General features: G+C 46.0%; 1 protein-coding gene across 1 annotated transcript in view; it reads right to left on the bottom strand.

Moving 5' to 3' along the window:
- Nucleotides 1-9,408, bottom strand: part of HAP1 (huntingtin-associated protein 1) — a 118,769-nt gene extending 109,361 nt beyond the window's left edge. Inside the window, exon 1 of the mRNA XM_015415371.1 lies at nt 9,342-9,408. Coding sequence (XP_015270857.1) covers nt 9,342-9,408 — 67 coding nt within the window. The remainder of the gene's footprint in view (nt 1-9,341) is intronic.
- Between the last annotated feature and the right edge of the window lie 2,211 nt (nt 9,409-11,619).

The raw sequence follows: 11,619 nt of genomic DNA, 5'->3' as shown, positions 1-11,619 counted from the left end.
TGCTTTTTTTGTTTCCCCTGGCCTCCACCTGCACATCAGCACAGGAGTTAAAAGTTAACCAAGCTAGAAAGTTTTGGCCAAGAGGAGATCCTGGGAGCACTGTGCCAGATTAAATAAGTGAAAACGGCTTCCTTCAGGTAGACGTCCTGTGCCTTTCACAGCCAAGCAGAAATTCAACAGGTGCTTTGTGACACTGAGGAAGCTACACCTGTCGAATTATTGCTCCAGATGCCGCTGCTGAAGTCCCAGGATCCCTACCAGGGGAGAAAATGGTGGCGACTGCAGAAAACAGCTTTTTTAGTTCTGACGGAGACCACAAGAAACTCCAGAACTTAGCTGAAAACATAAATGCACACATCCCCAATTTAAACTTTGCGCAAACTTCACAGAATGTTTGTAACCCCCTTGTGGACAGCAAGCAAGCACACCACTTCTCACTACTACGAAAAGGCATCCCTTTTCTTATTCCATTCTGGGAAAGGATCATGCATTTACTTGCTTTTAACATGTGGCCTTTCATGTAAGGAACTCCGAAAAGACAAAGCTGACTTACTGTGACTTCTTCCTAAGGACACTGGTCTCCGCCTCCTTCCAGCACCAACCAGCAGCTACTGCATAGAATGAACTGCTGAAAACTTTCCTTTCTCATTTCTGGTTTTCCCACACTGAGGAACAAAGCCTCTCCCTCCAGCAGGTGCGAAGGCAGAGAGGGCTGGCCACACTGGTTGCTGGGAATTGTAGTCCAAGTTGGAGCCAAGATTCTTCATATTTCCTAGCCGGACTGTGTTCCTGGAATTTTTTTCTCCAGGTTGTTTGCGTGTGTCCCTGTCTCGGTCCCTCCAGCGATACTTCAGAGTTTGTACCAAAAAAAATCCTGTTTAAATCTTTCTGTCTTTCATATCTCGTATTCTATTTATGTTTCATACAACTCAGTTTAACTCAGCTCACAGAGCTGGAAAAAGTACAGAAGTAGACAACCAAGATTTGCTGACTGGGATTTGTGGAACTATCACTTCTAGGCACATTCGTTAAGAACATCAGAAAGGCCCTACCAGTCAGACCAGTTGTCCATCCAGTTCAGCATCCTGTTTCATGGCCAACCAGTTGCTTTGGAGGGCCAGCAAACAGGGCATAGAAAGCAAGGCCCTCCACTGGTGTTGCTTTCTCACGCTGGTTTTCAGTCAAGAGGTTCAGTGCCACAGAATATGGAGGTCCCCTTAAGTCACCATGGCTAGTAGCCATTGATCGACCCGTGAATCTGTCTAACCTCCTTTCAAAGTTATCTGTGCTTGTGGCTATCGCTGTGTCCACTGGCAGTGAATCCCACAATTTAACTGAGTAAAGAAGTAAGTCCTATACCTTTTGCCTATCAACTGCATTGGGTACCCCTGAACAGGGAGAAAAAAACCCCTCCCTTTATCTACTTTCTCCTCCCCACGCATAATTTCATAAAGCTCTAGCATGTCCCTTTGTTAGCTGTCTTTTTTCTAAGCTAATAAGTCCCAGACAGTAGCTGTTGCAGGTTTTCCGGGCTGTATGGCCGTGGTCTTGGCATTGTAGGACCTGGCGTTTTGCCAGTAGCTGTGACTGGCATCCTCAAAGGTATAACACAGATAGATGGAGTACTCTCTGTGTCAAGGTGAGAAGAAAAATGGTAGGCAGGCAATTTATATCTACTCAGGAAGGTCCCAGACTCCTCATAAGAAAGTTAATAGGACAGGCTGGTGCACTTAGGACTTGGATGCCTTCTTGCAATACAGTAGCAGCCGCTATCTACCAGCTCCTGATTTTCAAAGGTTAATAGGGTTGTACCATTCATTTGTCACTGTGGATCAGTAAACAGATGCTCAGATTTAAGAAAGCGGTGAGGGGAACCTTGGGAATATCTCTGCCCACAGTGCAAGATTTGGACTGAGCTTACGCTTCCTTCCTTGGTAGAGGCATTTGTTATAAGGGCCGCGGTGGCTCAGAGGTTAAGATGCCTAAGCTGCAGACCAGAAGGTCTGTAGCTCGGCAGTTCAAGACCCGAGTGCCGCCTGACAGAGTGAGCTCCCATCTCTGGCCCCAGCTCCTGCCAGCCTAGCAGTTCAAAAGCAAGAAACTGCAAGTAGATAAATAGGTACCGTTTCGCTGGGAAGGTAACAGCATTCCGTGTTCCTCAGTGTTTAGTCATGCCGGCCACATGACCATGGAGCAGTCTTCGGACAGCGCTGGCTCTTTGGCTTGGAAACGGAGATGAGCACTGCCCCCTAGAGTCGGATTCGACTGGCTTTCGAGCACGGGAAACCTTTGCCTTTAATGCTTCCTTCCTTGGTATAGGTATTTGTTATAGGTTGTTATAGGTATATGCTCCTTGTTACAGGATGTTATAGGTATCTGCTTCCTTCCTTGTTATGGGTATTTAGGCCTGGACACAGCTCATGACTTGCAGCTAGGAAATCTGGAAGGTTGGTGGAACTTGGGGAGGGTGAGCAAGGCCGGTTGGCCAACAACGAACTGTGAGTCGGGTTGAAGCGAGCATGAAGATTCAAAAAGAAAGCTGCCCCCCTGGGCCCTCCCAAACGCATAAACAAAAAACAAAAAGTGGAAAAATAAGCATTTGAAGCGCAGACAAGTGTTTGGGCAAATATCAGAGACTTTAGCAACTTTTTGATAAGTAAACAAATCCAAAAAGATGGCGGGGAAGAAACCGGTGAAAGAAAAACTTTTGAAAGCGAAACTAGTGGGTAGTCCTCGAACGGAAGAGACCACTGAGCTTTCAAACATGTTGGCAGATTCCTTGCGCCCTCTGCTGGATAAGATGACTAATATCAAGCAATAACTGTCAACAATTGGTCAGAGTTTGGCTTCACAGCAGCTACAATTGACTCAATCCTCAAAATCAATGGAGCAAATGGGGGAGAAGGTAAAGGAAATGGACGCCAATACTAAAAAAATTAAGAAAAAGGTGCAAAAGCTGGAAATGAAGCAAGCCACGGAAGAGTCACAACTTTTACAGCTGCAAATGGAGAAAGCCAAATTGGTCCTACGGTTTCAAGGGGTCCTGGAAATTAAAGGAGAGAATCTGAAGCAACGGCTGAGTGAAGCAATAGCCCCAATGACAGACTTGACAGCGGAATACCTCTACAGTGAGATGGATGTGGTCTATAGGTCCTATTCCTTATACATCAAGAAAAATAATCTGCTTGGGGAAATAGTAGTCAGATTCTCAAAGAGACATGTGAGAGACTCTATCTTGAAAGCAACTACGGGAACTCCCTTGAAAATTGGGGACAACAACATCAGGATTTTAAAAGACATCCCATTTGACATAAGACAGAAGAGGAAGAATTATTAAGAACAAATCCTTTTTCTACAAACAAATGGCATCAGTTACAGAATGCATCATTTTCAAACTCCACGAGAAAAAAGAAAAGATTGACTCTGTTCTTAAGGCACATGATTTTCTGCGAACACAGCTTGGGGAAGCAGCTGAGGACAAGAAGGAAGAAGAAGAAAGCAAATCTGATGGCGAGTTAGGCTCGGGGTCTTCAGGCGAGGATTCACCCTCTGAAAAGGGGGCGGCCACCCCCAAAAGTTCATACAAATTGAGGATTAGAAAAGAGAAGAATAAATAATGGCTGAAGGACTTTGATTTGTGCCTGAAAATTTCGAAATAACTTTGGGATGCTCTGGGGGTTTCTTTAAGCAGTTAAATGAATAGTTAAAAGATAATTAACCTAGCATAACCCACTATGTTCATTGTTTTATTAGCTTTTTAAAGTAACATTGAGATAAGCTGATGTATTGATCTCCTACTCTTGGGTTTTTAGTTATTAGTGGGTCTTTTTTCTTTCTCCTTAGATGTAGTTCCCCTTCCCATATTTTCAGTTATAGTTTGTAGTTTCTAAAAAATCAATAAAAAATTCCCCTTAGGGGGATCACAAAAAAAAGAGAAATGGAATAAAATGTTTTAAATAAATAAAGCAAAAAATTCGAGTTTAGCGGCACCTTTAAGACCAACAAAATTTCATTCAAGGCAGGGGTCATTTCCTGCAGGAGCTCACAGGAGCGGAGCTCTGGCAGTAAAGAGCGGGCACATCCAACAAGCCCCACCCTCTGCTCCCAGCAGCCCTCAGTCAGAGCAAGAAGCAGCCAGGTAAGCTGCAGAGGGCCCCCCGGTCCAAAACAGTCCAGTGGCACCTTTAAGACCAAGTTTTATTCAGGTACAAGCTCTCCCTCCTCTGTGAGGGTAGATCTGCATGCCCCCCCCCCATAGCTAGCAATCCAAAACAGTCCAGTGGAGCCTGAGCGGTGGGTGTTGCCTTCTGACACACTTCCGGTGATGTCAGGGGTGTGTGGCATATGCAAATAAGTTATGCTAATGAGTTATGCTAATGAGCTCCTGCACCTCTTTTTCTATGAAATGACCCCCGGTTCAAGGTATAAGCTTCCGTGTGCATGCACACTTCTTCAGATACATTGAAATTTACTGAGTAAATTTGACTCAGTCAGACTTGGACTGAATAGAGACTTTGGATGGTTATCTCATTACCAGAAGTAACTGCCTTTCAGGTATTCCATTCAGATTAATCAATAGAAGAAAGGGGTCACACCCAGTCTGGATCGCACATTCAACCGTTTTCACGGTTTTGCAACTGCTTTGCGTTTACATGGCACTTTCTGCATACTCTCCCCGCTCTCCTTACCACCTATATATCTCTGGCCAGTTTCTTCATACCCTCCATGCATCTGACGAAGAGAGCTGTGTTTCTCGAAAGCTTATGCTACAATAAAGTTTGCTAGCCTTAAAGGTGCTTCTGGGTTTTTTACTACTTTTATACCTGGGATAAAACTTTGTTGGTCTTAAAGGTGCCACTGGACTCGAATTTTGTTCTATGGCTTCAGACCAACATGGCTAGCCCCCTGAATTTAATAAATAAGTGATTTATGTAGTCTGGAGATCAAATGTAATTTAGGGAGTTTCCCAGTCCTCACCTGGAGACTGGCCACCCAATGCCACATTGTCCACCTTCCAAAGTAACCATTTTCTCCAGGGGAACTGGTCTCTGTCTTCCGGAGATCAGTTGTAATTCCAGGGAATCTTCGGGCCCCACCTGGAGGTTGGCAACCCTGCTTGCATCCAATTACCTTAAGTGAGCTGGGCTGGTGGATCCATGCCTAGTAATATTGGTGCTATTACATTACTGTTGCCCCCTGGCTTCATCAAATTTTTCTGACCAAGCAAAAAAGGTACACAATTGAATCATTGCCATAGGAAAGTGTACCTGACCATGGAAGCAAATGATCAAGAATGAGGCTTCTAGTTACCTTTGCCTTTGGTCACAGACAATAATCATTAAAAAAAACCTTCATCTTGGTCAATTTGTAAGAAATTGGGTTGTGATGTCAGGAGCCATCCTGTAATATCATTTGCGTGACTACTGAGAAGGCCAACGAGCTGAAACACAACCTGTCAGGGTCAATTATGGTCATTTTTGGCTATCATTGCACATTTTGATACTTAATTGAGGTTATCAAGAGGGCCAATATCTGTCTTTACATCTACTTTGTAATAAATACATGTATATTTTTGTACATCTGTCAATATTTAATCATTTTAATTTGACTAACAGAATTATTAGGCCTATACAGGCAGATCTTCTTTACCTTTAAGGGCTTAATTGAATTTAATTGGGGTTAATCCCCCCCCTTTTGCATTTACAGTTGGATCCATACCTAGCCCAGAATGCTAGAGTTGCGCGTTTCCCCCCTCTTCTTGTCTACATGATGTTTTATATTGTTTTGTAAGCTGCTTTCCAGAACTGTCCTTGAGAGAACAGCTATGACAGAACTATGGCTTGCCCAAGGTCATCCAGCAGGTGCAAGTGGAGGAGTGGGGAATCAAACCCGGTTCTCCCAGATTAGAGTCCGCGCACTCAACCACTACACCAAACTGGCTCTTGTGAGTGGGGTGGGGGCTGTGACGCATGGGGCTGATTTCCCAGTGGTGATTTGCTGCTTGGGATTCAGGTGCATGCCCCACCACCCTGCTCACTGCCTACTCCCCAACCACCCATGGAATGCCCCCAAATCCCCCCATCGGAGCGATGTGGGGACCTGACAACCCTAAATCTGCTTTGAGTCCCCCCCGGGGAACAATAAAGGACAGACACAAAGAGAGACAGACAGACAGACAGACAGAAAATTCCATAGTATGTAAACTAGCCATCCTCCAATATACTTTAACAGACAAGGGTGTTCATGCCATGGGCCCCCTGTGAAAGACTTTAATCAGAAATAGCCTTTACCCATTGTGAGTTTAGCAGGAGGAAGTAGTGTTGACAGTTCCAGGTTGGGAAATTTCTGGAGATCTGAAGGTGGGGAGGGCAGCATTTGGGAAAGGGTGGTCCCTCAGTGAGGTAAAATGCTGTAGGTTCCACCTTCCAGAAGAGCTGTTTCCTTCCTGTAGTCTAGAGATCAGTTGTAATTCTTAGAGATTCCCAGGCCCCACCTGGAGACTAGGGTTGCCAGGTCTGGGTTGGAAAATACCTGGAGACTTTGAGGATGGATCTGGGAGAGGGCGGGGTTTGGGGAGGGGAAGGGCCTCAGCGTGGTGCAGTGCCATACAGTCCACCCTTCAAGGCAGCCATTTTCTCCAGGGGAGCTGGTCTCTGTCAGCTGGAGATCAGTTGTAAAAGTGGGAGATCTCCAGGCCCCACCTGGAGGCTGGCAACTCTACTGGAGACTGGCAACCCTAGGAGGAAGAGAAAGAGAGAGAGAGAACCTTTTGTGATTTCCCCTAAATCTCCAACAGAAAACTGATGGCTTGATTCAGCCTTTTAACTGCCGTGCTGCCCAAAGGCCACTGTGTGGCGACAGAAAGCTAAAGAAGGAAATTCCATCCCGTCTTTGTCTTCCTTTCTTTCAAAGGGGGCTTTGCCAGTGACATTGTTATATAATCGCATTCTGAAAGGCAAGAATTAATTCTCTTGTCAAGTTTTAACGGAGTGGTTTAACCACTGCTTCTCAATCTGTTTCTGCTTTCATAGCTCCCAAGTAAGGAGCCTGCAGCTCTGGGACAGAATTTGGGTTGCCTAAATAAAGAAATCTCCCCACATTCACAAAGTTACAATTCTTAGAGTTGAGGATGGGTGGGGATCTGGTATAAGGATGCTCAGGCACCTACTGGCTCTGATCACATCCTGTTCACTGGTGGTGATCGGGCAGATGATTAATGTACCTGGGGAGTGGGGGAGTGAATCAAGTGCTAAATCTCAGCAGGTTCCAGAGATCAACTGGAGGTCAGTTTTCCCGATCTCCTAGCCTGAAAACTTTGTTGCAACCCCCAAAGACTGTCCCTTTAATATCTTTTATTAGGACCACCGTAATGACACATAAGGGGCCGCGGTGGCTCAGAGGCTAAGACACTGAGCTGCAGACTGGAAGGTCTGTAATTCGGCAGTTGGAGTCCCTAGTGCTGTGTGATGGAGTGAGCTCCTGTCTCTGGCCCCAGCTCCTGCCAGCCTAGCAGTTCAAAAGCAAGGAATTGCAAGTAGATAAATAGGTACTGCTTTGGTGGGAAGGTAACAGCATTCCGTGCCCCTCGGCGTTTAGTCATGCCGGTCACATGACCATGGAGAAGTCTTCAGACAGCACTGGCTCTTCGGCTTGGAAACGGAGATGAGCAAGGGAAACCTTTACCTTTACCTTTAATGACACATAACAGTGTTCCAAACACTTCATCAAGCCAGATGTTACAAAATAAAAGAGAGGGGAGGGAGATATTTCAGATAATCATGAGGTTAAAGCCCTCTGATGCTAGGATACAGTGGGACTTTTGACAGGCAATAGCCCTGGAAGCAAATGGCAATGAAACAAATTCCATAGTGACAACTCCTACGATATGTGTTATTGGGTTGGTCCTAATAAAAGTATTACATGGATGGTGGCGTGAACCAAATTTTTGTGGTTTGGTTTGTGGCTGAACCATGAACCAATATCTTGGTTCACAAACCAAACCAGTTCATACCGTTTTGTGACCCCTTTCTGCTCCCTGCCGCTTTTCGCAGAGAGCAGAAAGCAGGGGTTTAAATAGCTCCAATCCATTTAAAACAAACAGCTGAGCAGCAGGGAGCAGAAAGCAGGGGTTTAAATGTCTCAGAGCCATTTAACCCCCTGCTTTCTGCTCTTCATGAACTACCACAAAACTGCCTTAAAATTTATGGACGTTCACAGTGGCTCTTCTGTTCGCAAACCTTGCTTTTCAATCCGTGAACCACGCAAAATTCATGATGAACTATAGTTTGTGAGCTGGTTCGTGCCCATCTCTAATGGTGTTTTGGGATTTTCAGCTTTTCTATTTATACCAACATGGCTGGAAATAACTTGTCTACCTATTTGATACCTGAAGCTGATCAAGAGCGGTATGTGACATTGGGAAGCGAATGGAATCAGGAAAGTATGACTTTGGTCTTGCAGGATAAGGGGGGAATGATTAGGAAACATGGGAGGAATTGTTGCTATGGAGTTCTTTTATTGCCTTTTCTTGTCTGTGGTCTGACAGTCGAACTGTGAAAAAAATGGAGGCTGGAGGAAGAGGAGGAAACTGAGAGGGTCAGCTGAGGTGGATCTTCTACCAGCAGTACCTTGGTGAGTCCACTGAGTCTTCAGAGAGCTCGCCTGATGAAGGGAAAATTGCTAGCTACAGAAGCAATGCTACAGGCTTTAGTATGCAGAAAAGAAAATAAGACTTCAGAACAAAGCAAGTGGGAATCAGTAAGTGCTTAATTGCAGGAAAGGCTAGATAAAACAAAATTGGCTATTTTAATTTAATTTGGGTATGTGTGTGACTAGTACAGATTGCCAGCTCCCTTAGTAAAGTAACATTAAAATTAAAAAAGAAGATAGAGAGGCTTAACCAATAGTCAGGTTAATTAACTATATTGTACTTTTAATTCTTGAAGACGGGAGAACAATTAAAAACCTTCAGTGCGAATTTTCCTCAAGAGTTGGTCGTACCCATTTCACTCCTAAAGTTAGATGTCAAAATAATAACCTTCCCTTGCTTCTGTTTCTTCAGAGGCACATCTATTAAGGGGGCAGCAAGGAAATACCATCCTCTGTGGGATGGGCTGCCTGAAGAAACTAGTTCATCAGGATCATCCATAGTCCTTACAGAACATGTTACAAATATCCGAAGCTCTTCACAGTGAACACGCTGGATCCTGTACCTCGTTCTCTGTATACAAATGGCATTTCTGCCCACTCCCCACTCCCAAGCAAGGCCCCCACACTATTCTTGAGGGTCTGCCAACTCCCCAAGAGCAAAGCAGGATTTCTGTGAACGCAACAGGGCTCACTGAGAAGGTGGCAGTCCAGAAAGTTCCATTCCGCACCCACAGCATCCGTCAGGATCCGGCCCGTCATTTTAGTGACCCATACATTTATTTTATTCAGAAAATTTATATCCTGCATTCTGTCCTTGCAAGGGCCACCAAATATGGCTAACAATATATTTAATAGTATATATTTTAAAACTATTAAAATTGACTCCTTCTCAACACACATCATTAAAGCCAATTAAAAAGAGTTTAAAATAGCAATTAAAACATTGGGGTAGGATTGTCAGCTGTGAGTTGGAGAATACCTGCAGATTTTGGGGGTGGAGCCTGAAGAGGGTGGGGTTCAGGAAGGGGCGGGGCCTCAGCAGGATATAATTTCATAGAGTCCACATTCCAAAGTAGCCATTTTTTCCAGGGGAACTGATCTGTATTGTCTGGAGACCAAGTGTAATACCAGGAGATCTCTAGCTGCTCCCTGGAAGTTGGCAACCCTATAATATGCAGTACCATTTTTTCCCCTTGGGCCCAACCCTGTTTCCAGTGCAAAACAAGTTGCAGCAGCCCAAACAGTTTCATTTGTACACAGAAGAACCAGGCCCTTGGTCCTTATACTGACTCAGGCCCTGGGTCCATCAAGGTCAGCACTGTCCACTGAGACTGGCAGCAGCTCTCCAGGGTCTCAGGCGGAGGTCTGTCACATTACCTACCAGCCTGGTCCCTTTAACTGGAGATGCCTAGGGTTGAACCTGGGACCTTCTGATTGCCAAGCAGAGGCTCTTCCGCTGAACCCCAGCCGCTCCCCAAGAGTAGAGAAGTAAACACATGGGACTATTGTGAATATTTGATGTGGGAAGGTGAAGCCTGATCTGTAGGAGGGAAGACGCACCTGCCCACGTGGGAGAACAGGCACCTTGGAGCCTGGGGCAATCTCCCACCACATTCATTTCCAGGTGGCTGTGAAAAGGGATGCAAAGGAGCTTCTGGCCCCAGGAACTCCAGGCTTATGGAGGAGGTGGGTGTACGTGTGCGCATGCATGCCACTTTAATCTCTCCACCTAAGGCCCGCTACCACCTTGACTCCAGCAAGAGACGTATCGTTCAGCCTGCCAAGAGCAGTTCGCTCTTTCCCCGCTGCTAGAGCGTGATTAACAGAAACTGACAGGGCCTGTCAGCCAGGTGGGGAACAGAAAGTACGAACTGGCAGGTCGGTGCACAGCAGAAGCAGCAGAGGGACAGCCTCGCACAGTGGCGCACGGGGAGGCGCACGGCTGTCACCCCGCACAATTGCAGGACCGAGGACAGCGGCGGGAAGGTCAACATGCATCCTCCCCCCCATTCAAATTCTGTGAGCTGCATTAGATAATGCATTGGCCTCCAAATTCTCAGTTGCGCCGGTTCACACATGCATGGTCTTTGTGGTCACAGAAACATCAAGGGAGGACGCAGGTGCATGGATTGGCTGACCGCGCCCCTGTCACCACAGATGCATCTTCACCATTTTGCACTAACATTTTTCAACAGAAGCCTATTCATTAATACCAGCAAATTAAAAACCCTTCAGTTTAAGCTAAGGCTCAATTCATATACAAATTAATTCATGTATCAGAAACCTGCCCTGACCTGGATGTCCCAGGCTAGACCGATCTCATCAGATCTCAGAAGCTAAGCAGGGTCGGCCCTGGCAAGCATTTTGATGGGAAACCACCAAGGGTCGCGACACAGAAGCAGGCAATGCCAAACCACCTCTGAACAGCTCTTGCCTTGAAGACCCAGTGGGGTCACCATCAATGCTCCTCTAAGCTGTGGAGTCTTGTGAGCAAAAATTCTACCTTGTGAGCTGCTGGCACTAAAATTGTGAGTGAGCAATTTGGCTACTGCGTAAAATAGTTTGCTCTGGAGCCATCCTTCCTGAGCTGACAGAAATGGGTGAGCCGGAGGCTAAAGAACTGTGAGCTAGCTCACACCAACTCAGCTTAGAAGGAACACTGGTCACCATAGGTCAACTGCGAGCCGATGGCACTTTTCACCGCTGCATCACAAGCTCGGACACTGTAACTTCAGGTGTGCACACCTAGTTATGAAACACGCTTTACCTTCTTCCATATGATGTGCCACCTGGCTGCAGTCTGGCCTCTTTGTTTTCCCAGCTCACAATTATACCCACCTCACAATCTGCTCTCTACGCCCACAGCTCCAGCTGTGAGGCGGGTGGCAATCAGATGCCATTAGGTGCCCGGGAGAGCGTTACGCTCCACAGATAACAACTTACTGGGGATCCCTAGCCCCAAAGGGGTCT

Source organism: Gekko japonicus, unplaced genomic scaffold (assembly GCF_001447785.1).
Source record: "Gekko japonicus isolate JY-2015 unplaced genomic scaffold, Gekko_japonicus_V1.1 scaffold921, whole genome shotgun sequence".
Classification (NCBI taxonomy): domain Eukaryota; kingdom Metazoa; phylum Chordata; class Lepidosauria; order Squamata; family Gekkonidae; genus Gekko; species Gekko japonicus.
The sequence above is the reverse complement of the archived record's forward strand: the minus strand, read 5'-3'. Positions and strand labels throughout refer to the sequence as shown.